Genomic DNA, 24,550 nt, shown 5'->3' on the forward strand with positions numbered 1-24,550 from the left:
CCCAGCCCTTTTTAGCTTTTATTTTGAGACAGTCTCACTAAGTTGCTTAGGGCCTCACTAAGTTGCTGAGACTGATCTTGAACTTGTGATCCTCCTGCCTCAGCCTCCTGAGCTGCCGGGATTGCAGGGATGCTGCCAGCTATGTTGGTATCTATCAAAGATTTTAAAGTACCTACTCTGTGACTATCAAAGATTTTAAAGTACCTACTCTGTGACTATCAAAGATTTTAAAGTACCTACTCTGTGACTATCAAAGATTTTAAAGTACCTACTCTGTGACTCAGTATTCCACTTCTAGGAATTTTTACCACAGACTCACAAGTGAGCCTGAATTTATATAAATAAGAATATCCTTTGCAGCCGGTGGTTGCAATAGCAGATTGGAAAGTCCCTCAGTAGGTGGCCAAATAATTAACAGCCAGTAGCCAAAAGAAGGGGATGAGGCCAGGTGTGGTGGCGCATGCCTGTAATCCCAGCAGCTTAGGAGGTGGAGGCAGGAGGATCAAGAGTTCAAAGCCGGTCTCAGCAACTTAGCAAGATCCTACCTCTAGATAAAAAATATAGAAAGGACTAGGGATGTGGTTCAGTGGTTAAGCACCCCTGGGTCCAATCCCTGGTACCCACACACTCAAAAAAATGAGATCAATCTCTTCAATGCTGATATGAAAAGATAAACAGGATTAACTTACTGCTGAGAGAAAAAAAAGCAAGGTGCCCAAACTGTGTGTAATATGTTCCCATTAACTGGAAAAAAATCTAAAGTTAGTGTATGCATAAAATATCTCTGAAAGGATACACAAGAGCCTGGGCTTTAGAAGAATAAAGGCTGAAGCAGCCAGTGGCTGCTTTAGGGGAAGGACACTACTTGCTATCATTTTTTTAGCCAAATATATATTGCCTTTTTTAAGACCTGGAAAATTAATAAAAGAAAAGGTTTAAAAAAAACTTACATATAAATGGAAGCTCAAAAGTCTGCTAATGCACTCAGGATTTGGTGGGTAGGAAGCTGGGATAGGGAGACTCACCATTCCCAGAGTAACTGTGCACCCAGGTCTTCCCAGGTTCACAGTGAAGTGTACACCTTGCCTCTGAGCCTTTGCTTGTGCCGTTCCTCTACTTGAAACACCCTTCCCTGCATCTCTGTAGGTTAAAATCTGACTCACACTTAAGACCTCATCTAAAGGTCATACTTTCAGAGTGAACCTTCCTGATCCCTGGGCCACTATGAGGTAGAATAGATTACTCCCCGCTCCACAGTCAACTCACTACTCTGAAATACTTTACTACTCTAGCTGGGCCTGGCACAATGTAAGTGCTCAATAAATACTAGGTCTCATAGTTGTTTTGTGGCCACTTCGTTATGATACGTACCTCACTGTCTCATAACGATCTTTCCCCAGTGAGCAGGGAGTTCATGGAAGGCAGGGGTCCAGTCCCTTCCCCTTTGGTCACCCGGGACCAGCCCTGTGCGCCTCCCCCAGAGTGCCTTGGGCAAAATGGGTGATAAATGTTGGTTCACCCGGCGGGCTTCCTCTGTCTACCTGTCTGCGTCATGGGGCGGTGAAGCTGCCATCCCTGCCCTAAGTGGGGTCGAGGCCCCGACCGAGCCGGGTCGTTACTTACGCTGCGCCACCTCTCGCTGCTTGCGGACGTACCAGGTGTACAGGGCCGCGCGCTTTTGCGTCTTCATCGGGGTGCCCTTGTTGAGGTGCTGGGACAGGTGGGACTGGTTGAGGCCGGTGGTGTCCACCACCTCCCGCTGCGGGATGTTGTGCTGCTGCAGGTAGGACTTGACCATCTTCGCCACGCGCCACGGGTCCTCCCTGGGAGAGAGCAAGACGGGGTCTGCTCTGCGGGCCCCGCCAACCTGCGGGAGAGGCTGGGATCCTGGGGACAGCGCCCTCGTCAGCCCGGGAATCGGGGTTGTGGAGGAAGGTGGAGACCAGGGGCTGCACCCAGGCAGGACAGGGAGGTGCCTAGGGACACGGATGTAGGCATGATCAGACTCCCGCCGGATTCGTCCCTCGTCCTCATTCTCTCCGGGAATTTTTTTGGGGGGGGGTTGGGGGGATGGGAGAGCACTAGGAATTGAACCCAGGGGCATTTAACCACTGAGCCACATCCCCAGCCCTTTTTTTATATTTTGTTTAGAGAGAGGGTTTCTCTGAGTTGCTTAGGGCCTTGCTAAGTTGCGGAGGCTGGCTTTGAACTTGTGATCCTCCTGCCTCAGCCTCCTGAGCCGCTGGGATGACAGGCGTGGACCTGGCCCGCCCTGGAATGTTAAATGTGTCTGATCCAAACTGGAAACACCTGCAGGGCAGGAACTGTCCTCTCAGCACCCCACATGGACCTGACTTAAAGTATACCATTCAGATGGGAACGTGGGAATGAGGGCTGGATGAATGGGTGGATGGTCGGACAAACAGGTGGAAGGTGGGAAGGAAGGGCAGGTGAAAGGGCTGATGAGATGATGAAGGGAAGGATGGATGCCTGGGCAGAAGGACAGAAGGATGAGTAGACGGAGGATACCTATGGGGGACACAAAGCAGAAATGTGGATCCTTCCAGATTACAGCCACTGAGGTTCAGAGAGCTCACTTTACTTTTATCTCTTGTCCAAGGTCACAAGGCTGGCCTGGAGGGTCCTATCCTAACTAAAGGGATTTAGTTTTAAGTCAGCCCATCAGGCAAAACCCACAGGGTCAAAATGCCTGCAACCTGCGCTAAGCGTTTGGCAGCATCTCCACCATCTCTCCACGGCACCCGCAAGAGTCCCAGGTGAAGGGTTTGCAGGCTGGCGTTCAGAATCCTCATCGCAAAACTGTTTTTCAGCCAGACTCAGTAGCACACACCTGAATCCCAGTGACTCAGGAGGCTAAGGCAGGAGGATCACAAGTTTGAAACCAGCCTCCAAAACTTAACAAGACCCTGTCTCACAAAGGAGGGGAGGGTCTTGGGGTGCAGCTCACTGATAGCGCACTGCTGCACTCAATACCCAGTACCACCAATGACAACAACTGTGTGGCTGGGTACAGATCCAGCAGGAGGATCACAAGTTTGAGTCCAGCCTGGGGCACTTCACAAGACCCTGTCTCAAAACAAAAAAAATAAAAAGGGCTGGGGATGTAGCTCAGTGCTACCACATGTTTGCCTAGCATGTGCGAGACACAGGGTTGGATCCCCAGCACCAAAACCAAAATAAAACTATGAGCTCTGGAATCCTCTCTCTGGACAGAAGTGCTTCAGGAGAGTGACTCAAGGGGCTGAGGTCACCTGTGATCCCCGTCCCTATTCTCTGCTCACTGAGCCTCCCTGTGAGGAAAGGAAGGGATCAGATGCCCACACCGTATAAATTCTCGTCTCCTGCTCTCCCTCAAGCCCTGACCCCTCACAAACATGTAAAAGCAGCTCGGTACATCAATGCTGAAATAGGCAAAACCGAGATTTGAACCCAGGTCTGCGTGATTCCAAAGCTTCTGTTCTCCCCTCCCCGCTTGACTCAGCGATCTGCTTCTAGAATTTGAGGCTTCCACTAGTGGACAAATGGCATGTGACCAATGGAACTTGTAGAGGGCAACTTTGGCTGCATTGCTCACCACAGCAAAAGAGCAGAAGTACCCAAAAAATCCAGCAAGAAGCCACTGCGTCCTTACCGCCCCCGCGGAAACCCCCTGCAGAATCCCCGAGAGCAGCTGCCCAGAGCAGGTTCTCTGTGCTTTATTTGTGTAAAATTAATTATTTTCCACTTGTGCAAAATTTAAAGAGAGGTGAAAGGGGCTTTCTACTTGTTTGTTTGTGCACTTGTGAAATACCAGAAAGACAAGCCAGGCATTGGAGATGCAGGTGGCCCTCACAGGGGACAGAATGAGAGGAGGGGTTGTCTCTGCAGCTCTTTGGTACTTTTTAAAGCATTTAAGAAATTCCAATTTTGCATCCCATACTATACATACAGTCCCTCAGTATCCTTGGGGGGTCACTGCCAGGACCCCCTTGGACACCGAAATTCCCGGATGCTCTAGTCTCTTATATAAAGTGCCATGGTATTTGCATAAAACCTGCACACATTCCCCTGTACCTTCTGAATCATCTCCAGATTCCTTACGATTCCTCATACAAGGTAAGTGCTGTGTAACTAATTATTTCACTGTATTATTTAGGGAATCAAGAAAATCCTTGGTGTTCTGTACAGACACTATTTATTTTTTGAGTATTTTCAATCCACAGTTGGTTGAATCTGCAGCCTGGGCGCCCACAGATTCGGAACCTGCAGATTCTGGGCACCACTGTGTATATACTATATAAATGGAACTGCAAACGGAAATCAACCTCCCAGGTTCTGAACCCACCTCCACTGTCTTCTCTCCCTCCCAGAAGCCTCCATGGCCTGGTCCCCAGGAGGCAAGCCCTGTCCTCTGGAAGGACCTTTGTCAGCCTGGACCCTCTGACTTCCTCCTTCTTATCAGCAGTTCTCTGACAGGCAGGGAGGAAACGAAGGTGGGACAGAGGAGTCTCAGTTGGTACAGCAAAGTCCCACGTGTGCAAAAATGATAGTGATGAGAATTAATGTTCCTTGAGTGTTTGCCATGAGCCCGGTGGCACTGCTGCCGGCTGGTCATCTAACCCTCACCATAACCAAGAAGCAGGAGTGACTGGGATGCCCACTTCACAGGTGAGAAAACCGAGGCTCAGACAGGTGAAGCTGCTTGTCTAAGGTGGCCTAAGGGGACCGGCCCACCTCGTCCTGGCTCCTCTGTCTGCTGCAATCAGGGGCTCCTCCCCGCTCCCCCTTCCCTGTGTGCCAGTCAGAGCTAGGAGAGAAGGGCGGTACAAAGTCCAGCCTTGTGCTTCGTGGCAAACATGTTTATCTGATGGCCTCTCCCTCCCCCTCCCGGCCTCCCTCCCGTCCCTCTCCTCCAGAGAGAATGGGGTCAGTCTTCCTCTCAGAGCCTCTCTCAGATTGGAGCTCTCTGTAGCTGTCCCTCTGATTCCACGTGTCTCTCTCTGCCTCCCGCCACCCCTCGCCGGTACACCAGGTCAAATAAAATAAAGTCAGCCACTTTCCACAAACAGACCCGACGCTTATGCACAGAGGACAGGTACTTGGATGGGAAAAATAAGAAGCAAAAGCATTAAATTGAGTTAATAGGAACTTTTTTTTTTTGGTACCAGGGATTGAACTCAGGGGTGCTTTACCACTGAGCCACATCCTTAGCCCTTTTTTGACACAGGGTCCCACTGAGTTGCTTAGGGCTTCGGTAAATTGCTGAGGCTGGCTTTGAACTCTTGATCCTCCTGCCTCAGGCTCAGAGCCACCGGGATTACAGGTGTGTGCCGGCAGAACTTTCCATTTTTAAACAATTCCTGGAACTGGGGTTGTGGCTCAGCGGTAGAGCACACACCTAGCACGTGTGAGGCACTGTGTTCGATTCTCAGCACCACATAAAAAAATAAATAAATAAAACAGAGGTATAAGGGGGGAAAAATCCTAGTAGAGTTAGACAACAAACACACATTAAAAAAAAAAAATTGAATTTAAAATGCCAGTCCGGCTAGGCATCATGCCCAGCAACTTGAGAGGCTGAGGTAAGAGGATTTGTAAGTTTGAGGCCAGCCTCACGATTTAACAAAAGCGTGTCTCAAAATTAAAAGAAGCTGGGCACGGTGGCACACGCCTATAATCCCAGTGACTCGGGAGGCTGAGGCAGGAGGATTGTGAGTTCAAAGTCAGCCTCAGCAATGGCGAGGCACTAAGCAATTCAGTGAGACCCTGTCTCTAAATAAAATGCAAAAACAAACAAAAAAAAAAGCGTTTGGGATGTAGGTCCGTGGTTGAGTGCCGCTGAGTTCAATCTCCAGTACCCACAAAAAAACTAAAAGAAAAAAATGTTAAGAGGATGTGAATGTAGCTCACAGGTAAAGCGTCCCTGGGTTCAAACCTCTGCACCAAAAAATAAAAATAAAATACAAAATAAAATAGTCAGTCTGCAGACAAGAGCTAAGAGGGCCTCCCTTTCCCTTTTCTGGGAGAAGTCAGCTGTACTACTTTTTTCTAGAACCTACTGAATCCCTCTCTTACACTCACACACCCCCTTTGTCTCCAAGGACCCGACCCTTCTCAGGACAGCTTCTCCACCTCAGAACTAAGAGACCAAGGTCCCAGGCACATCCTGCTTTGAGGCCCTGGATCTAAGTCCGAATCCCAGCTCTGCTGCCCACAATCTGAATTGCGTGGGAGGGAACTAGGCCTCAGTTTTCCCCTCTGTGAACTGGGGCTAGAGATGTCTCATCTTTCAGAGGGAGAAGTGAGTTCTGAACGCTCGTAAGCCTGGTGGGCTCCGAAGCACTGCCGGCCAGGAAGTGGGCCGATGGCCAAGTTGAACAGCGAGGATTAGGGGAGAGGGGAGGGGGCTCAATGTACATAGACAGGCACGCAGCCGCAAGGGCTCCGCATGAGTGGACAGGAGGACGCAGGCCCAATCCCGGCCTTGGCACTTGGAACTGTTACCGTGGATGAGTCCTCTGCCTCTCTGAGCCTTAACTGGCTCATCTGTAAAATGGGACCACCTGAAATGGTAGGGCCAGCTACCAGTCACTGCGTGTGACAGATTGCGGTTCTACAGGCATCAGGCCATTCGCTCCCGGGTGTAAATGTTATTTTCATCTCCACTTTGCAGAGAAAACAGACTCAGAAATTGAAACCAGCCTCCTGAGCTGGAAAGGGAGAGAACCAGGATAAGAGCCCAGGGAGGCTGGCCTCAGTGGAGTATACCATGTCCTCCCTGAGCCTCTGTCTTCCTAGCTCTCGATGCCCTGGCACTGGGAGGAACACAGAACTTCGGCTTTGGGGTTTGAGCTGTTCAGGGACAGGGAGGCCCTGCAAGGATGCGCAGGAAGGAACCTGGGACTTCCCTTAGCTAGGTGCTCTTAGGGCCTCAGGGACTCCTGGTCACTTGTTCATGCAAGTCTCAGGTCAGCTACAGGGCTGCCCACCGGGAGGAGTGAGTGGTGAATACAACCTCACATGCTTTGCAGTTAAAGAATCCCCTGTTTTCATGGCAGGTGATAGAAAACAAATATGATAACAATAACTAAGTGAAAAAGGACAGGAGAAAGTAAGTGACAGTGATGAAAGAGAGTGATGGGGGTGGGGCCCACCTATGAATGGGACAACCAGGGAGCTGAAAGCAGAGAAGATCAGGAAAAGGGGTCTGAGCAGTAGGGACAGCATGTGCAAAGGCCCTGAGGTTGGAATCATCTTGTGCATTGAGGTGCACCACAGCATAAGGAGAGCAAGAGGAGAGAGGGAGAGGTCAGGGAAGAGGTCAGGGAAATTGATCAGCTGGCAGCAGGGTGCAACCCAGGAATTCAGATTTTTTTCATTTTCTACACAAGGAAACTGAAGTAGAAGGGAAGAGACTTGCCCAAGATCACACAGTGGATTAAGAGTGGAGATCTAAGGGAAGAACTCAGCTTCCTACCTCAAACATGGGGCACCCCCCAGGAAGCCTGGGGTCCAGGACCCACCCTGCCTCTTCCCAGATACCCTCTTCTACCCAGAGATACCCAGAAAAATAGTCCCAGCTGCAAGTCCTGCCTCCGCACTGTCTCCCCAGCCTCAGCCTCCTCACTGCCCAGGCCTTCATGGGTGGGGGGGGGCACCCCTCTCCAAAGGGCCCTCTCCCCTGCCCTGAGGCTGAAGGCCCCCCTTTTATCCCTGGGGCGTTTTCAGATCCCTTTTGTTACCTGAACAATAAGTAACCCAGGTAGTTAGTTATAAACTCTGCAGGAACGAGGAGCTGGTTGATAATTTATAGCAACATCTCAAATTTAAATGGAAAGTAAATAGCATGCTGTTAGCATTAAAGAAAACCCAATCGGGGCAGGAGGGAGACACTCCAGCCTCCTCCCAGCTTGGGGTGCCTGGCTCTCCCCTGCCCCTTCGCCCTACTGGCCCCAGCCCCTCTCCCCTCCTGGCTCCGCTGCTCTCCCAGCCTCTCCGGCCTCGCTCTCCATCTCCCGCCGACATCCTCTCTTTGCCTGCCTGCTTCCCCTCCTTCCCTCAGCTTCCAGGTCTCTGCTGGTCCCCAAGGAGCACTTTGACCTCTGCTCCCCCCTCGAGTGCTGAGGAACAAGCCTCCCCCACCCCACCATCCCACCACGGGGGCTGCTGATCCAGAGGCCCCACGCGGCCAGGTAAGAAAGACCCTTGGTGCCCCTGGCCCCCATCCCCCCAAAGCCTCCAGTCCCACCTGGGACCCTGAGCAGATGGGGCCCAGCCCCACCCTGTCCAGGGTGCCCTCGCCCTGGGTCTGGCCGTGCCTGGCTCTTTGCCCCTCCCCTGCAGAGCGGCAGCCCTTTGCCCTCCTCTTCCTGCCAAGTCAGGGGGCCTAACTGCTCCCCTGCCCCCTGCCTGGGGCCCGGGGAGGCTCCCTGAGCCTCTGGGAAGGTCCAGCCACCAGCCTTCCCCCACCCCAAGCAGGGATCAGCACCTTGGACAGAAAAGATGGTCCCCCGCGGGCGCTGGGGAGCTCTCCTTCAAAACCCCCGGCCGCCCCAGCTGGGCGGCTCCTGGCCAGAGCTCCCACCCGCCCCATGCCTCAGTCTCCCCTCTGCGACGAGCAGCATGAGCCACAGCTTCCTCCCAGGGCTCTGCCCCGCATCAGAGGAAACCACACACATGAAACCTCCAGGATGGAGCCTGTGGAGCTCTGGGGGAGGTGGTCCCTGCAGCCCCCGGGTCCCTCTTCCCCACCCGGTGCCGCCATTCTCCCCTTGGCCACCCCCGCCCCGGGTGGGAGGTCGGTTGACTCCGGCCTCCCCAGGCTGCGATTCCCTACAAGTTAATGATCACAGGCCTTATCAAAGCCTTTTGCCGTTTATAAATTTATAAAACAAAAGAGAAATAATAAAGCGCGTGGGTAATTAGTAACCAGGTCAGCTCTGCTGAGGAGAGGGGAGGCAGCAGGCAGGACCCACCCCGCTCCGGGAGTGGGGAGGAGGCCGGCGGTGGGGTACCCTACAGTACTGGGGGCCTCCACCTGCCGTCCCTGGGGATCTGTGGCGGGGCAGGAAAGGTAAGCGCTCCCACCCTGAGGTCCCACCTGCCTCAGGTAAGAAGGACCTGGGCCTTCCCGCCCAAAGCTTGAATCCCTGGGGCCGGGGAAGCCCCGCAAGCCAGGGTCTCAGTCCCGCCTGCCCGCGAGCTTCCGGCCCCCCAGGCCTACCATCTGAGCACTTGGTGGGGAAGTCAGGGTCTGGGTACAAACGGCCGTGTGGCCAAGGACTGCCACCACCCTCTGGCTCTCCAGGCACCTGGGGTGGTGGGCTCCTGGTTTCCCCCATCCCAGGGCATGTCCCCCGCTTCCTGGGGACATGGCTGATTCTCCTGAGGGGCAGGTTAGGGGCTCGAGGCTCCGGCCTCCTAGCAAGGCCCCCTCGAGCTCTCCTGGGCCCCGTCCCCCTTCCCAACAACTAGGCCGAAGGCCGCAGCTCGGGAGGACTCTTGGACTTGGCCGAGGGGCTGGTCAGAGCTGAGGGTGGCCCCGTGGGTTCCTTCCTGGGCGCTGGGGACAGGGAGGGTTCCTTACTGCAGAAGGGTCTCCACCACGGCCTTCTGGTGGGCCGCCTCCTCGGGGCTGAGGTTCTCCAGCTCTTTGAGGATGGGTGGCGTGAAGTCTTCCCCATCGTCGTCCGTGTCGTCCTCGGAGCCCCGCGTCTCCCCCAGCCCATTGGGCAGCTCGGCCAGCTCCCCTCGGCCAGCGCCGCAGGACTCCCCCTTGTCCAGGGGCCCATCTCCAGCCAGCAGGTAGGGCCCCGGCTCGCCCAGGGCCTGGATCAGCGCCTCTTTGCTCAGGCCCGACTCGAGCAGCGCCGCCAGGAGCTCCGTCTGCAGCTGGCTCAGTTTAGAAACCATGGCTGCGCTGCCAGGGGCCACGCGGCCCGGGGCCACCGCGCCGCCACCGCCCCCACCGCGCCGCGGGCCGTCCACTTGCCGGCCGGCTGGCAGGCACACGCCAGGTTCCTTGCACCACCGCCCCCCCCAAACCCACTAGCCAAGCCCTGGGGCACCCCCAACCCCCAACCCTGGCCCCAGCGGCCAGTGAATCAGGGCCCCTGCCTGCTGTTTACATTGGAGCTGGGGAAATTCTCCAAGGTTCATATTTATCCGTGTGCTTAGCGCAGGGGCTGAACTTTGGACTTCAGCCCTGCAAAGTGCAGGCCTCACGGCAGCGCAGAGGCCCGGGAGCGTGGCCTCCAGTGGCAGTGGGCGGAGGGGAGGGTGGGGGCGCCGAGGTGGGGACCCCGGGCAGCTGGTATGGAGGGCGCCGGGAGCCAGGGAGGCCATCCGTGAGCCGCATTGGGTCCCACCCGCCAGGGCTTGCAGGAAGTCAAACTAAGGCAGAGGAACATAAAAAGCCGTTGCTTCGGGAAATAGAAGCAACAGGAAGTTCTAGGCCACTGGGCCGGCTGTCAAGGGCAGAGCTAGGTCCTATTCATTTGGAGACCCTCTCACACTATGCCAGGCCTGTGCGCCCCGGAATGATGCTGGATCTGTAACCCGTACCTTTACTTCACTGTGAGTAGGTACAGGGATTGTCTCCATTTAATAGAGGAGGAAATCTAGGCTCTGAGAGGTTAAGCAACTTGGCCAAAGTCACACAGCCAGCAAGGAACCCGACTTGTGGGATGGGACTAGGTTGAGAAGATCAAGGCAGTTGCCTCAGGCACAAATTTTCAGGGGGCCCCAAAAACCTTAGTAATTGAGATAAATAAAAAAGTTTTGTGCAATATATGTAAAAAAATTAAAATCAAGGCAAAACCTCTAAAGAATGAGAAGCACATATCCATACAAAAATTCTCACTCTGGGGGGCTGGGGCAGGAGCTCAGTGGTAGAGCATTTATCTGGCATGCATGAGGCCTGGATCAGATTCCCAGCCCCCCCGCACCCCCCAAAATAAAGTTTATAGATGTTCCCAGTGGGGTTTATTTATTTATTTTTTTTTTGGTACCGGGGATTGAACTCTGGGACACTGAACCCCAGCCCCAGCCCTATTTCATATTTTATTTAGAGACAGGGTCTCACTGAGTTGCTTAGCGCCTTCCTGTTGCTGAGGCTGGCCTTGAACTCATGCTCCTCCTGCCTCAGGCTCCCAAGCAGCTGGAATTACAGGCATGCGCCACCATACCCGAGACTCCCACTGGCATTATTCATAGTAGCCAAAAAGTGGGAGGAAGTATAACTATCCATCAACATATGAATTAAAGTGCAGCAGATGCAATAGTACATTATTCTGTCGTGGTAAGGAATGACGTTCTGATACATGCTACTGCAGGTAGGGACCTTACAAACATGCTAAGTGAAGAAGCTGGCCACATCAGGCCACGTTCATTTACATGAAACGTCCAGAATGGGCAAATCCATGGAGAGAGAACGTGGATCTGTGGTTCCAGGGTCTGGGGCTGGGTTCACTAGAAGAGGGAGTAGCTGTTTTGTCTGCAGGAGACACCCGAGCCCCTGGAAACTCTAGAGTAGGCAGGGGTGCTGAGGGGCTCCCTGCTAAGCTGGGTCGTTTCCAGAGGTATCTTTCAGGGTTCTGGGGAGCCAGGATGAAGCTTGGCAATGGAAGGAGGGAAAGGGAATCATGGCCAGAAAGCCCTCCCTGTGGGACAGGACAGCGAGAAGAGAAGGGGCTGGTTAGCAAGGGACGCATCTCCATGTCCCCACGTCTCCACGTCTCCATGTCCCCATGTGTCCACGTCCCCATGTCTCCACGTCTCCATGTCTCCACGCCTCCACGTCCCCATGTCCCCACGTCTCCATGTCCCCACGTCTCCATGTCCCCACGTCTCCATGTCCCCACGTCTCCATGTCCCCATGTCTCTACGTCCCCATGTCTCCGGCCCTGCGTCAGCTGGATCCCCTCCCCACCCCTGGTGCTCCTTGTCCCTCCCCCTGAATCACTTCCTTTTACCCAGGATTTATTACCTTCCAACATCCTCAACAACTGCCATCCAATACAGCAAGCGGCCCCAGCGACATGCCTTTACTACGATCTCCAAACATGGCTAACGCCTCTTTTTGAAATGCTCATACTTTGGACATACCAGGCTGAACTTTTTAATTAAAAAAATTGCCAAGTGCAGTAGCACAAGCCCATAATCCCAGCTACTCAGGAGGCTGAGGCAGGAGGATCATGAGCTCCGATCCAGCCTCAGCAGAAACAAGGCACTAAGCAACTCAGTGAGACCCTGTCTCTAAATAAAATACAAAATAGGGCTGGGGATGTGGCTCTGTGGCCAAGTGCCTCCTGCACCCCCCAAAAAGAAAAGTTACTTCACCTGTTTCTTTTACTTTTTTAATTGTGCTACTGGAAACTTTTAAATTGAATATATATTCTGGGGGTAAAGCTCAATGGGAGAGCACTTGCCTATTATGTACAAAGCCCTGTGTTCAAACCCCAGCTCTGCCAAAAATAAATAAGTAAGCAATAAATAAAATTACATGTGTGGCTCACATTATATTTCCACTGGGTAGTGCTGCCCTACAGTTTACCTATGTATCATGTTGATTTTGTGTGATACATATTTCCTAGAATGTAAGCCCCATGAGGGCAGGGCTTTCTGTTCTCTCTTGTTCACTTCTGTATTCCCGAGGCCTAGTATATTACCTTGTACACACACAGTAGCTGTCCAACAAATACCCGTTAAATGAATGAATAGCTAAATTTCAGTGCAACTGTGTCCTGTAGTTTTTTGTTTGTGTATCTGTGTGTGTATGTGTGTGGGGGGCTCGAATCCGATGTGCTATGGTTTGATTATTTCCCTCAAAATTCACATGCTGAAAATTTAATCCCCAGTGTGACAGTGTTGGGTGGTGAGGCCTAATAAAAAGCCAATAGGGGCTGTTGTTGTGGCTCAGTGGTAGAGTGCTTGCCTAGCATGTGTGAGACCCTGAGTTCAATTCTCAGCACCATATATAAATAAATGAATAAAATAAAGGTCCATCAACAACTAATATATATGTAATTTTTTTTTAAAAAGCAGCAAGTAGATCCTGAGCGAGTTAACTGTGGAGAGAGTGGGTCTGTCACAAAAGCTAAGTTGCCTTCTCTTGCCGCAGCCACTTGCCCTTCCGCCTTCCGCCATGGGATTACACAGCGGGAGGCCCTCTCCCTCAGATGCTGCACTCTGGGCTCTAGTCCTCTAGCGAATTCTCAGAACAACTACGAATTGGAACCCGTTATTATTCCCATCCTGCTGGGGCGGAAAGGGAAGCTCAGGGGGTTAAACAGCAGTTAACTCAGTCCTTCCGAGCTGAGGTCTCAGTTCCCCTGAGCCAGGTGGTCCAGCTCCCCAGGACAAGCTGGCATCAGCCCTTGGTGGCGTGGGACCCCCTTTCCTCCAGTTCTTCTCCACCCAGAGCAAGCTGCTTTGGAATCAGGCAGCTTGCTGCTGAGGCAGAACTGCCAAGTCCAGGCTGATGGACAAGGAAGACGCTGTGTCCTGTCCCTGCATGGCCTCATGCCTAGAGGCTGCTTGCTGCCTGCCACTGTGCCCTTGGGGACTTGTCACCTACAACGGGAAGCCAGAGGAGGCAAGAAGGGGAGGGCCTGGATCCTTCCTGGAAGTTTGAACTCTAACTGCTGGGTTCTCTGCAGCCAGGTAGCTGAGCCAGGACTGGGAGGGAAGGTGGATTTGGTTGGGGAGAGACTGGCAGAGGGTGGGAAAGCCTCCATGGAGGCCAAAGGTCGAGGCCCAGGACTCTCCTCTAGCCCCCCTACACGCAGAGGGGGTTCCCTCAGTTGAACCAGGAGGGATGTCGGGAAGGTCAGCCTACTTTTTGGTGGATATAGATGCCTGTCAAACAGAAAGGTCTGGTGTCAGCCCCAGCACTCAAAATCCTCTCTTGGGGTTGGGGGTGTGGCTCAGTGGTAGAGCACTTGCCTAGCAGGCCTGAGGCCATTCAATCCCAGCAAAGGAAGAAAGAAAAAAAAAAAACTCATTACTGGTTATTCTAACATATGTATTTAGTTGTCGTCAACCATAGCCTACTATGCTCCAGAACTAGAAGTTATTCTTCCTGTCCAGGGGCACCCTGGCACCGACCAATCATCCTTTCCACCCTCTCCTCCAGTCTCTGCTGACCACTCTTCTACTCTCTGATTCCATGATATCAACTTTTTTTTCTGAGGGAGGCGGGTGCCAGGAATTGAACTCAGGGGCACTTAACCACTGAGCCACATCCCCAGCCTTATTTTGTATTTTATTTAGAGACAGGGTCTCACTTTGCTTAGTGCCTCAATCCTCCTGCCTCAGCCTCCTGAGCCACTGGATTACAAGTATGTAATATCAACCAGTGATATCAACTTTTTGAGCTTCCGCATACACATGAGGGCACGTGGTATTTGTCTTTCTGTGCCTGGCTTATTTCATTCAACATCCTCCAGCGGGGCATTCTTGAGAAGCACCCAGGATTGGCTTTGAATTTCACTGTATCCACCCCCAACTGGGTGGCCTCCTCAGGCAAATGAGAGTCTTTTTCTTTTCTTTCTTTCTTTCTTTCTTTTTTTTTTTTTTTTGTACTGAGGACTGAACCCAGGGCACTTAACTACTAAGTCACATCTCCAGGTCTTTTTATATTTGATATAGAGACAGGGTCTTGCTGAGTTGCTTAGGGCCTTGCTAAATTGAGGAGGCTGGCCTCAAACTTGCAATCCTCCTGCCTCAGCCTCCTAAGTGCCAGGGATTACAGGCATGCACCACCACGCCCAGCTGAGTTAGTCTTTCTTGACCCATCTATAAAACAGAAGTATGGATCTCATAAGGTTTTGGAGACACTTTCCATAAACATGATGCCCATCTCCCTTGGTTCCACTCAGTGTCTCAGGATTTTTTTCGAGGCATTCCTAACCGTCTCTCCCCGTAGTAAGTAGTCAGATCAAACAGCTTCTGTTTATGACCTAACAACATAGCATCTGCTTGAAAAAATAACACATATAACGTGAAAAATAACATTAGCTTCCTGCCATACACCTGTAATATGGATTAATGGAATGCAGGAGTCGGGCTCTGCACAACTGCTCTAACTTTGGAATTCTATTGGACTCTACCACCTTCATTTTCTTCTCCACAGCAATTTTTTCAAGACATTTGCTCTTAATCACAAGAAGGGCCATAAATCAGCCTCAGGAAATCCTGACATCCTGGAATTTTGCCTCTTTTAACATTCACACCTCCAGCTGGTAGTTCACCAAGTAGCCAACAGATGTCGCTGTGTTTCCTTCAAAAACTTCTCTCCTGGTTCTCACCCCAAATTCAGGGAGCCAGACTGGCCATTGAAAGCTTTTCAGGTTGGGTGGGAGTTTTTATTTTATTTTTTAAAGCAGATGTAGATGAACCGGATGCCTTTACTTTATTTATACCTGGTGCTGAGGATAGAACCCACTGCCTCACACATGCTAGGCAAGCACTCTACCACTGAGCTATAGCCCGAGCCCCAGCCCCAGCCCCAGCCCCAACCCCTGGGTGGGAGCTTTTGGTTTGTTTCTTTATTTGCTTCTTTGATGTTCAGAAAGTCAGCATGAAACTCCTCCCATTCCTGATGAGCTCTGGAGACAAAAGACCTGGGTTTCAAACTCAGCTCCACCACTTACAAGCTCTGTGACTATTGACAGGGGCCTGAACTCCCTGTACCTCTTTTTGTTTGTTTTTGCCAGGAATCGAACCCAGAGGTGCTTAACCACTGAGTGACATCCCCAGCCCCTTTTATATTTTATTTAGAGACAGAGTCCGGCTAAGTTTCTGAGGGCCTGGTTAAGTTGCTAAGGCTGACTTTCAACTTTCTTTCTTTTTTCTTCTTCTATTTTTTTTTTTGTTTGTTTGTTTGTTATTTTTTTAGTTGTCAATGGATCTTTATTTTATTTATTTATTTATATGCAGTGCTGAGAATCAAACCCAGTTCATCACACAGGCAAAGCAAGTGCTCTACCACTGAGCCACAACCCCAGCCCTGGCCTTGAACTTTCCATCCTCCTGCCTCAGCCTCCCCAGCCGTTGGGGTTACAGGTGTGCACCACCGCACCCGGCTCCACGCCTGCTTTTTATTGTAATGAAGGCGTGGTAACGATGCCTCCTTATAGGGTTTTATGAGGGTTAAACATGGTGTAAACACTTGGCACTGGCCTTTCTGCTCCGGAAGTCTCAGCCTCCCCGGCGTCGTAGACCATGACGATGATGATGGCCAAGGTCTTTGCTCAGGCCCTTCCTCCAGGAAGCCTGCCCTGACTACCCCACTCATGGGGACCACTCTAGCCAATCTCAGAATTCCTGAGTTCTCACTTTCTGGGTCCCAAATACTTTGGCCTTGAATTATACCATCCCCAAACCCAATCCATCTCTTCCTCACGTTAGATACTCACGTTTCCCATCCTGGGACCATCAAACCGCGAGCTCCAGAGTTCCCTTCCATTTCTTCTACTCTTCACCCACCCCATCTTATGGTAGTAGAATTCTAGAAAGTCCATGGCTGCTGTCTTTCAAGCATGCCCCACCCCCACCCCATTTCCTCTGGCCGTTGTCCCAGCTCCTCACCCCCCAGCCCTTTGCAAAGGCACCCTAGGGCTCCCCTGACCTGCAGTCCACCTCCTCTCCTATTTAAACACCAGTCTGTCCCATTAGACTGGAGCTCGTGGGGACAGAGACCACACTGGAATTATACTCCATGTCCAAACACCCATCCATTGCCTGGCAAGCAGCAGCTGTTAGTTCAATAAATACCGCCATCTACGTAGACGTTCTTCTCCTCTCAACTCGCTTTTTTCAAATTAAACAAATGTGTTTTAAAAGAAAAAAAGTTACCAGAAAGAAAAAATATTCCTTGCCATAAAGAGAGAGCCGCCACTGAATGAAGCTTCTCCCTTGGTCTGGTTTCATGCCAAGACTCTAAGCCTGTCCTCTTTTTGTTAAAAGGAAATTAGCCACTGTCAGAGGAGTGTTAAAGATAGTCTAGGATCTAACTGAGACTTTCTTCTTAATGTGATCACTTTAAAAGGAACTATAAAGAGAATGTTCTCAGTATGTGACCAAACGGGTATATATCACCCAAAATCATCCTGAGTACAGTCATTTGGGGAATGCAGCAGGACAAAGTAAATTTTGATTCCCCTGCTGGGGGTGTAGCTCAGTGGTAGAGTGCTTGCCGATCATGTGCAACACCCTGGATTCCATCCTAGCCCTGGGAAAAAAGAAAAAAGAAAAAAGAAAAAAAAAAAAAAGACATGTAAAAGATTTTATTTGCCAGGTGTGGTGGTACATGCCTATAGTGTCTGCTCCTTGGGAGGCTGAGGAAGGAGGTTGGCTTGAGCCCAGGAGTTGGAGGCCAACTTGGGTGTTATGGCTTGGATATGGAACACTCCCAAAGGTTCATGTTTTGAGAACTTGATCTCCAGTGCAGCCACGCTCAGAGGCAGGGATTGTGGGGAGTGATTGAATCTTGAGGGCTCTAAGCTCATCAGTGAATTAATCCATTGATGGGTTCATGATTGGAAGGCATTATTGGAGGCGGAGGAACCTCTAGGAGGTGGAGCCTACTGGCAGGAAGTAGGTCACTGAGGACATGCCCTGCGAGAGTGTATCTTGTCCCAACCTCTGGAGCCCTCTCTTTCTCCCTCCTCTCTCCTCGCCTCTCCTCTCTCTCTCATTTCTGGCTGCCAACAGGGGAGCAACTCTTTCTCCACACACCTGTTGCCATGATGTTCTGCCTCACCTCAAGCCCAGAATCAATGGAGCCAAGTGACCAATGAACTGAAACCATGATCCAAAATAAACCTTTCCTCCTTGAAGTTGCTTTTCTCAGGTATTTTGTCACAGCAACAGAAAACTGACTAACACACTGGCAACAGCAAACCTTTATCTCCCAAAATAATAATTTTTAAATTCCTTAGCCTGCTTAACAGCCCTTCTCAACTTTGGAGGTGGGTACCAGGAATTGAACTAGGGGGCACTTGACCACTGAGCCACATCCCCACCCCTATTTTGTATTTTATTTAGAGACAGGGTCTCACTGAATTGCTTACTGCCTCGCTGTTGTAGAGGCTGACTTGGAACTCATGATCCTCCTGCCTCAGCCTTCCGAGCAGCTGGGATGACAGACAGGTACAACTGCTGCACCCAGCAAAGTCCTCTACAATTTGAATCTTTCCAGTCTCATCTTTCACAGCCCCTGTGTGTCCTGGACACCCACACTATTTGCCATCTCCAGAACACACCCTGAACTTTATTACATCTGTGCCTTTGTACAAACTGTGTTTACCTGAAACCTCCCTCTGTTGACCTGTTACCACATTCGAGATCCTCCTGGTCAGAATCTCCAACTGATACCTTCCACTTAAAGCAACACTAACGGGTCTTCCCTCCTCACTAGAATATAGCTGGTCGCATCAGAATATCCTGAATTCAAAGTCCTGAATCTTAGAAATACAGATTCACGGGCCCACATTAAAAGGTTTTAATTTAGTAGGTCTGGGATGAATCTCTTATGCCAACTCCTTGCATCAAAGAGCAGAGAACGGAATATTGTTCTGAAGATATGTTTGTAGTTCAATGTTTGAGAAAGATGTGAAAGGACATACTCCAAACCGTCAACATCAGTTACCTTTGGCGTGTAGGTCTGCACAAACAAAACCAAAAACAAAACAAAAAAACAATAGCAGGGTAGAAGAAAATAATTAAAGAAAATAGGCCTCAATAAAACACTTCATGCATAGTGAAGTGATTTGGCTCATGTCTCAGCATGAACTAGAGCAAGCCATACGGATGGTCTCCAGAAGTTGTTCTCTCTAGGTGGCGAGATTTCAGGTCATTTTTACCCTCCTGCTTATTCTTTGTGGTAGTATTTTAATCACTTGATATGAACATTTATTATTTATGTCAGAAAAAAGTAATATTATTTTTATTTGGGTGTTACCTCCACTTCCCTTCCCCTCAACAGAGAGCCCACGGTTCTGTTCCCTGTGAGAGTGTTTGGCTCTGGATTTTCAGGTCACCTGCCACGGATGACAAGAACAAACGTCCAGCTCTCTCTGGATGTGCAGGGCTTCACAGATACCGATTCCTACACACCTAGACCTCCAAACACTGCATGTGCCCCAGAAATATTTGCCGAGTGTACATTTGACAGTTTCTGAATGCCTTTCTCATAATTGCCAATTCAATTAGAGTGTTAGCTCCGGGAAGGTGGGGACGACCTTGACCTTCCTTTTCCTCTTCTGGTCTCTGCCCAGCTCTGAGCTGGATACATAATCACCCTCCAGGGGAAAACAAAGACCAGGCAGGACAAACACCTGCAGAAGGAAGAGAAGGACCCGGCCTGGGAACGTCCAGGGGTCGTTGCCATTCTCCTCTTGGGCAGCAGAGGGCGCTCTGCTCCTACGCTGCGAAAACTGCCTTAGCCTAGGAATTCCCAGTGGCGGTGGGGTTTCAAAATTCACATTCCACGGTCAGGTCTCCTTATTCCTCAATCAGACTCCCCAGTCAAAATGCCAGAGGGTCTCTTGTTTGCATAAACAACACAGGCACCTTCCTCAGGATCAAACAAGTTATGGAACTCCAGCTGAGAGCCCCCTGGGCGTCTCAGATTCGCTCTTGCCCCCAGGGGCGCTTGCAAGTGAAGAGGACAATCTGGTTCCAACAAGACAAGCCCAGTAGCTCTGAGAGAGAAATGCAAATCACAGTGAGAAAATAGATTAGCTGGGACTCCCAGGGCTAGTTGAGGGCACTGTCCCCAGAATATGGCCAGTGCGACCTTAGTTGTGTGACCTTGAGCCAGTCCCATAGCCACTCTGAGCCTCAGTTTCCTCATCGAGAAGTGGGGATAGTGTGGCCCTAATTAACCAGGCGGTTGTTGCGTTTCTATCAATTGCAGCCCCAAGCGTCTTGCCCGGCTGTGGATGGACATGGCCAGGACCAGGATGAAGTAGAAACCTGGCAAGAGGACCGCCACCGCAGGGAAAGCCCTCTCTCCCTTGGCCGCAGGGACTGGGAGAGAGGACCCGGCTGCTCCTCAGACGGGCCTTTGGCATGCAGAGCGCTGTGGCTGAACCACCCTTGGCTCTTCCTGCAGCTCCTCCTTCGCATTTTTCCCCACGCTGTGGTCAGGAGGTCTGTGTCCCCCCAGAGAGTCACACCCTGATGATGTGAGGTGGGCGGGGGTCTTTGGGAGGCTCACAGGAGCTTGTTCCATCCTTCTGCCTGGGAGGGTGTCTCCAGGAGACGCTCCCCTGAGCTCCAGAACCATGAGAAAGCCATGTTTGGTGTGCAAAACCAACCGGCTTGTGGCATTTTGTTATAACAGCCAGAAGAGACTAAGATAGCTGCTACGGTTTGGGTCTTAAGTGACCCCCAAAACTCCATGAGCGGAAGGCTCAGCCCCCAGCGCGGTGCTGTTGGAAGGTGGTGGGACCTTTAAGAGGCGGCGCTTAGCGGGAGGTCTTCAGATCGCTGAGGAAGTGCCTTTGACTGGGGGGGGGGGGGTGATATCCAGCCCTTTCCTCTTCCTCCCTTCAGTTTCCTGCCAGGAGGTGTGTGGTTTGCTCCACCATGGCTGCCACCAAGATAGACTGCCTCTGGTCCAAGGCAATGGGGCCAGCCAACAGTGGACTGAGACCTCCAAAACTGGAGCCAAGTCAACCTTTTCTCTTGACAAGTTGATTGTCCCAGGTATTTGTCATAGTGACAGAAAGCTGACTGACGCACATCCTACTTCTCAGCTTAAATGTCACCTTCACACAATGCCCTGTCTGACACATCTGAGCAGGACCCCCCTGTTCTTCCCTGGCTCTGCACTGTGTTGCTCCTTTGTGGTGCTTTTTAGCATTTGTAATTCCACATGTTTCTCCTTTGTCAACTAGAACTCTATGAAGTCTCTGTTTGGTTCATGACCCAATTAAGGGCTTGCACACAGTGGGTACTCATTAAACATGGAAAGAATGAATCCGTGAATGGCTTCTCTCTCCATCATCTCTGAAGAACCTCTGATCACTTAGAGGAGCAGGAAACTCCTGCCTTCAAGGTTGTCATTAAGCTCATTTCTAAAAATGATAATGTATCAATTACATATTAAGTTGAGCTATATATAACAAAAAACTCAAAGTGACAGGGGCATAAACATATAAGGGTTTGTTCCTTCCAGAACTAGGTCGTCTAACACTAATGTGAGGGCTCCATGATGTCACCAATGTTTTTGCCTTTCTGCTGTACCATCTTTTATAGGAAGCATCTGTACTCAAGTTTACCTCATGGTCCATTATGGCTGCTGAAGCTCCAGCCATTATACCCAAATTCTAAGCAGTAGGAAGAGGTAGAAAGTCAAAAACAGTGATCAAAGCTGAGATTCGTAGGAGTTTCATTCAACATGGAATAAAATGTAATCACATGACCTCACCTAGGTGCAAGAGAGACTGGGAAATGTCTTTATTCCATGCAACAAGATTGGGATTGTGTCACTAAGGGAAAAAAAATGGAAATGTATACTAAATACGTAACTGGTTACAAATGATACTAGCATCTCTGTTTATCGAGCACTTACTATGCCAAACAGTTTTAAAATGGAGCCTGCCTCAACAAGAGTGCCCTCTGGCCAGGGACACACACACACACACACACACACACACACGCACACAGGCATGCCCACTGATGTGAGGAGTCTTTGTAATGTGACCCCCGGGGTGGGGAGTGCGGGATGTTGTCTTAGCATGATAAGGTCAGGATTCGTGAAATGAAATCACAGCCCTGTAACTGGGAGAAATATGAATTCCCCATGCAGAAGATAGAGGGGGATGTTTTCAGAAGGAAATGGATCTTTGTGGCTTGAGATATGTTTGATTTTAGATCTACTGAGAGAAAACCAGCCACGGTCTGGCATGCAGCCCCCTTCTGCCTCCAGCCAACCTGAGAGCCCGAGACAACTCCCCCACGCTGTGCCCAGAGGAATGAACAAGCCCTGAGGCCAAAGTCCCCTGTCCCTCTCTGTGGGTCAGCAGAAATTCAGAGAAGAAAGGCATTTGAGAACAGACTCCAGGAACCATATACTTTGTTATTTACATAAAAGAGTTCTGGGATTTCATCATTTTTGGAGAGATGGCTGGTGTTTCATGGAAAGCAGGCAATGCCCCAAGCTTTGGGGTTCTGAGGATTGCCAACTACCCTGGGAGGCCGGCTCCTGAATGCAGAATGACCAGTCTAGGCAGAGACCTGTGTGCCAAAGTGTGTCACAGAAATACTGGTCTTGCTGGACTTCAGGGGCCCCACAGGCTCGAACAAAAGGTATGACAGAGTGATCTGCATAGACCAAAGGCCAGAGAGCACCCCTCCAATGTTTTTGCCTGTTTGGGGATCTCACAGCCTTTGTACAAGGTTAGATATAGTAAGCCCCAAGCTTAAATGCCACCCCACCTGAACACATCAAGGTCTTGGGTCAGAAATAATTTAGGGGCTGGGGAGATAGCTCAGTTGGTAGAATGCTTGCTTTGTAAGCACAAGGCCCTGGGTTCAATCCTCAGCACCCCCCCCCAAAAAAAAAAAAAGAAAGAAAGAATTTAATTTCTGAACAAAATCTTATTCCTAGCACTCGAGGGAGAAATTCAGACCTGTCCCAAATTACAAGAAAATGAGGGTGACTGGGCACGGCAGCATGTACCTATAATCCCAGTGACTTGGGAGGCTGAGTCAGGAGGATTGGGAGTTGGAGGCCAGCCTCAGCAACTTATCAAGACCCTGTCTCAAAATAAAAAGGGCTGAGAATGTAGTTCAGTGGTGGAATGCCTCTGGGTTCACTCCCAGGACACCCTACCCCACTCCCCAAAAAAAGAAAAGGAAAGAAAAAAAGAGGAGGGTATTCTATTAGAGGCAAATAACTAGAGCCTTCTGTAAAAAATTTGCCAAACTCAAAGTTAAGGGCGCAGTCTCCTACAGACTGTCATGCCAGTCCAAAGAAGGGACACGTAGAGGCAAGTCTAGGAAGGGGCTTTCAAAGGAAGCAACACCCTGCTGATCCCAGGCACCTAGCCTCCAAAACAATGATGTATGTGCTGCAGCCAAATTAGTCAGCTTGGGGACATGGCAATGGATGGGTACCCCAGCCCTGATTGTCCCTCACTGGCAGTCCCCAAACTGATCGTGAGACATTTTTTTGTGTGTGTTTGCCAGAAATTGAACTCACGGTTGCTTAACCACTGATACACATCCCCAGCCCTTTTGATTTTATTTTTTTAAATTTTGAGACTGGGTCTCACTAAGTGGCTTAGGGCCTCGCTAAGTGACTGAGGTTGGCCCCGAACCCGATCCTCCCGCCTCCCGAGTCTCTGGGATTAAAGGCTTGCACCTCCGCTTCCAGAGGCAGTGAGATACTTCTGCATGTGTGGAGATCTCTGCCTCTGGGACCTTCCCCTTAGTCTGTTCAGGTGCGGGGAGGTCAGCTGTAACCAGCGGACACAATCTTCTTTGAAGTTCATGAAGTTTCTTCATACCACATTTGTAAGTGAAAGAAGCACAGGGAGCAAGAGTCCAAAGCAAATTATCGGAGAAGTCCTGTTTTATATTTAAAATGCACACACTTATATAGGGCCAGGAAGAGGCTGATTGGTTGGGGCATGAAATCCAGTGAGAGTTGATTGGGAGAGCCTTGTTGCTGGGGGGCGGGGCGATAGCTGATTGGGAGAGCCTTGTTGCTGGGGGGCGGGGCGATGGTTGATTGGGTGAGCCTTATTGCTAGGGGTCTGGGCGGGGTGTCAAGCACCAATTGGATGCGAGCACTAGAGGGAAGAAGTTATGAGGAGTAAAATCAGGAAGAGAAGCTCCGCCAGCGCCATGTTGGCACCTAAGGAGGGGGTTGACCTTATAGTAAGTCCTTGCAGAGTGACAGCTGGTTCTCCACCAAACGCAGTGGAGAGCACAACCCTCTCCTGCTCATGCCCGGGTTCACTGGGAGTCGAAGGAGAGGAGCGGGGCGAGGCATGTCCCCAGCTGCTCAGCTGCTGTAATGAGAGAAGATACCACAGAGCAAGGACACCTCGGGGTGTCCACACATGAGGTCCTGCAGCTGATGATGGAAATACACAGGTCACTCCCTACCTCTAAATAAAAGCTAAATGAAAAGGCCTTGGGATGTTGCTCTGTGGGACAGCACCCTGGAGTCCATCCCAGTACCAGGGGAAATGCGGGTCATCAATGCTCAGTGTCCCCTCCCTTGTCCTTGGTAGCTTCTCTACTGCAGAGTGCAGGAGGAGCAGGCAAAGAAGCATCTCCTAATGGTCAGCTTGGCTCTGGTGACCAACTCTGGTTGGTAGAAAGTTAGCCGCAGTGACTGAGCGAGCCCTGGGATGATCTGTCCTATCACGTCACTAATTCCACTCTGAGAGGACTTGGCTGCCTCCAGTCCCCCTCCCTGGTGGCTGGAAAGCTTATTAAGAGATTCCCCAAGCCGGACGCACTGGCGCACACCTGGATTCTCAGCGGCTCGGGAGGCTGAAGCAGGAGGATCACTAGGTTGAGGCCA

The 24,550-nt window shown here is 50.8% G+C and overlaps 1 protein-coding gene and 1 long non-coding RNA gene across 7 annotated transcripts in view; one reads left to right on the forward strand and one right to left on the reverse strand.

The window, feature by feature from the left end:
• Hnf1a (HNF1 homeobox A) overlaps window positions 1-10,062 on the reverse strand; it is a 19,137-nt gene extending 9,075 nt beyond the window's left edge. Inside the window, exons 1-2 of one of the 5 annotated variants that reach the window (XM_047560638.1) lie at window positions 9,587-10,062; window positions 1,624-1,823 (exon numbers count right to left, since the gene is read on the reverse strand). In XM_047560638.1, coding sequence (XP_047416594.1) covers window positions 1,624-1,823; window positions 9,587-9,912 — 526 coding nt within the window. In that variant the 5' untranslated portion in view covers window positions 9,913-10,062. The remainder of the gene's footprint in view (window positions 1-1,623; window positions 1,824-9,586) is intronic. The other 4 variants (XM_047560637.1, XM_047560640.1, XM_047560639.1 and 1 more) reach the window with 4 other exon arrangements.
• On the forward strand, window positions 7,869-22,471 carry LOC124990548 (uncharacterized). Of its 2 annotated transcripts, XR_007109773.1 has the most exons (4): window positions 7,869-8,192; window positions 19,922-20,157; window positions 20,563-21,067; window positions 21,886-22,471. It is a non-coding gene; the product is annotated as an uncharacterized LOC124990548 (long non-coding RNA). The 2 variants fall into 2 exon arrangements; XR_007109772.1 differs by having other exon boundaries at window positions 19,922-21,067.
• The last annotated feature ends 2,079 nt before the right edge of the window (window positions 22,472-24,550 follow it).

Source organism: Sciurus carolinensis, chromosome 8 (assembly GCF_902686445.1).
Source record: "Sciurus carolinensis chromosome 8, mSciCar1.2, whole genome shotgun sequence".
Lineage (NCBI taxonomy): Eukaryota > Metazoa > Chordata > Mammalia > Rodentia > Sciuridae > Sciurus > Sciurus carolinensis.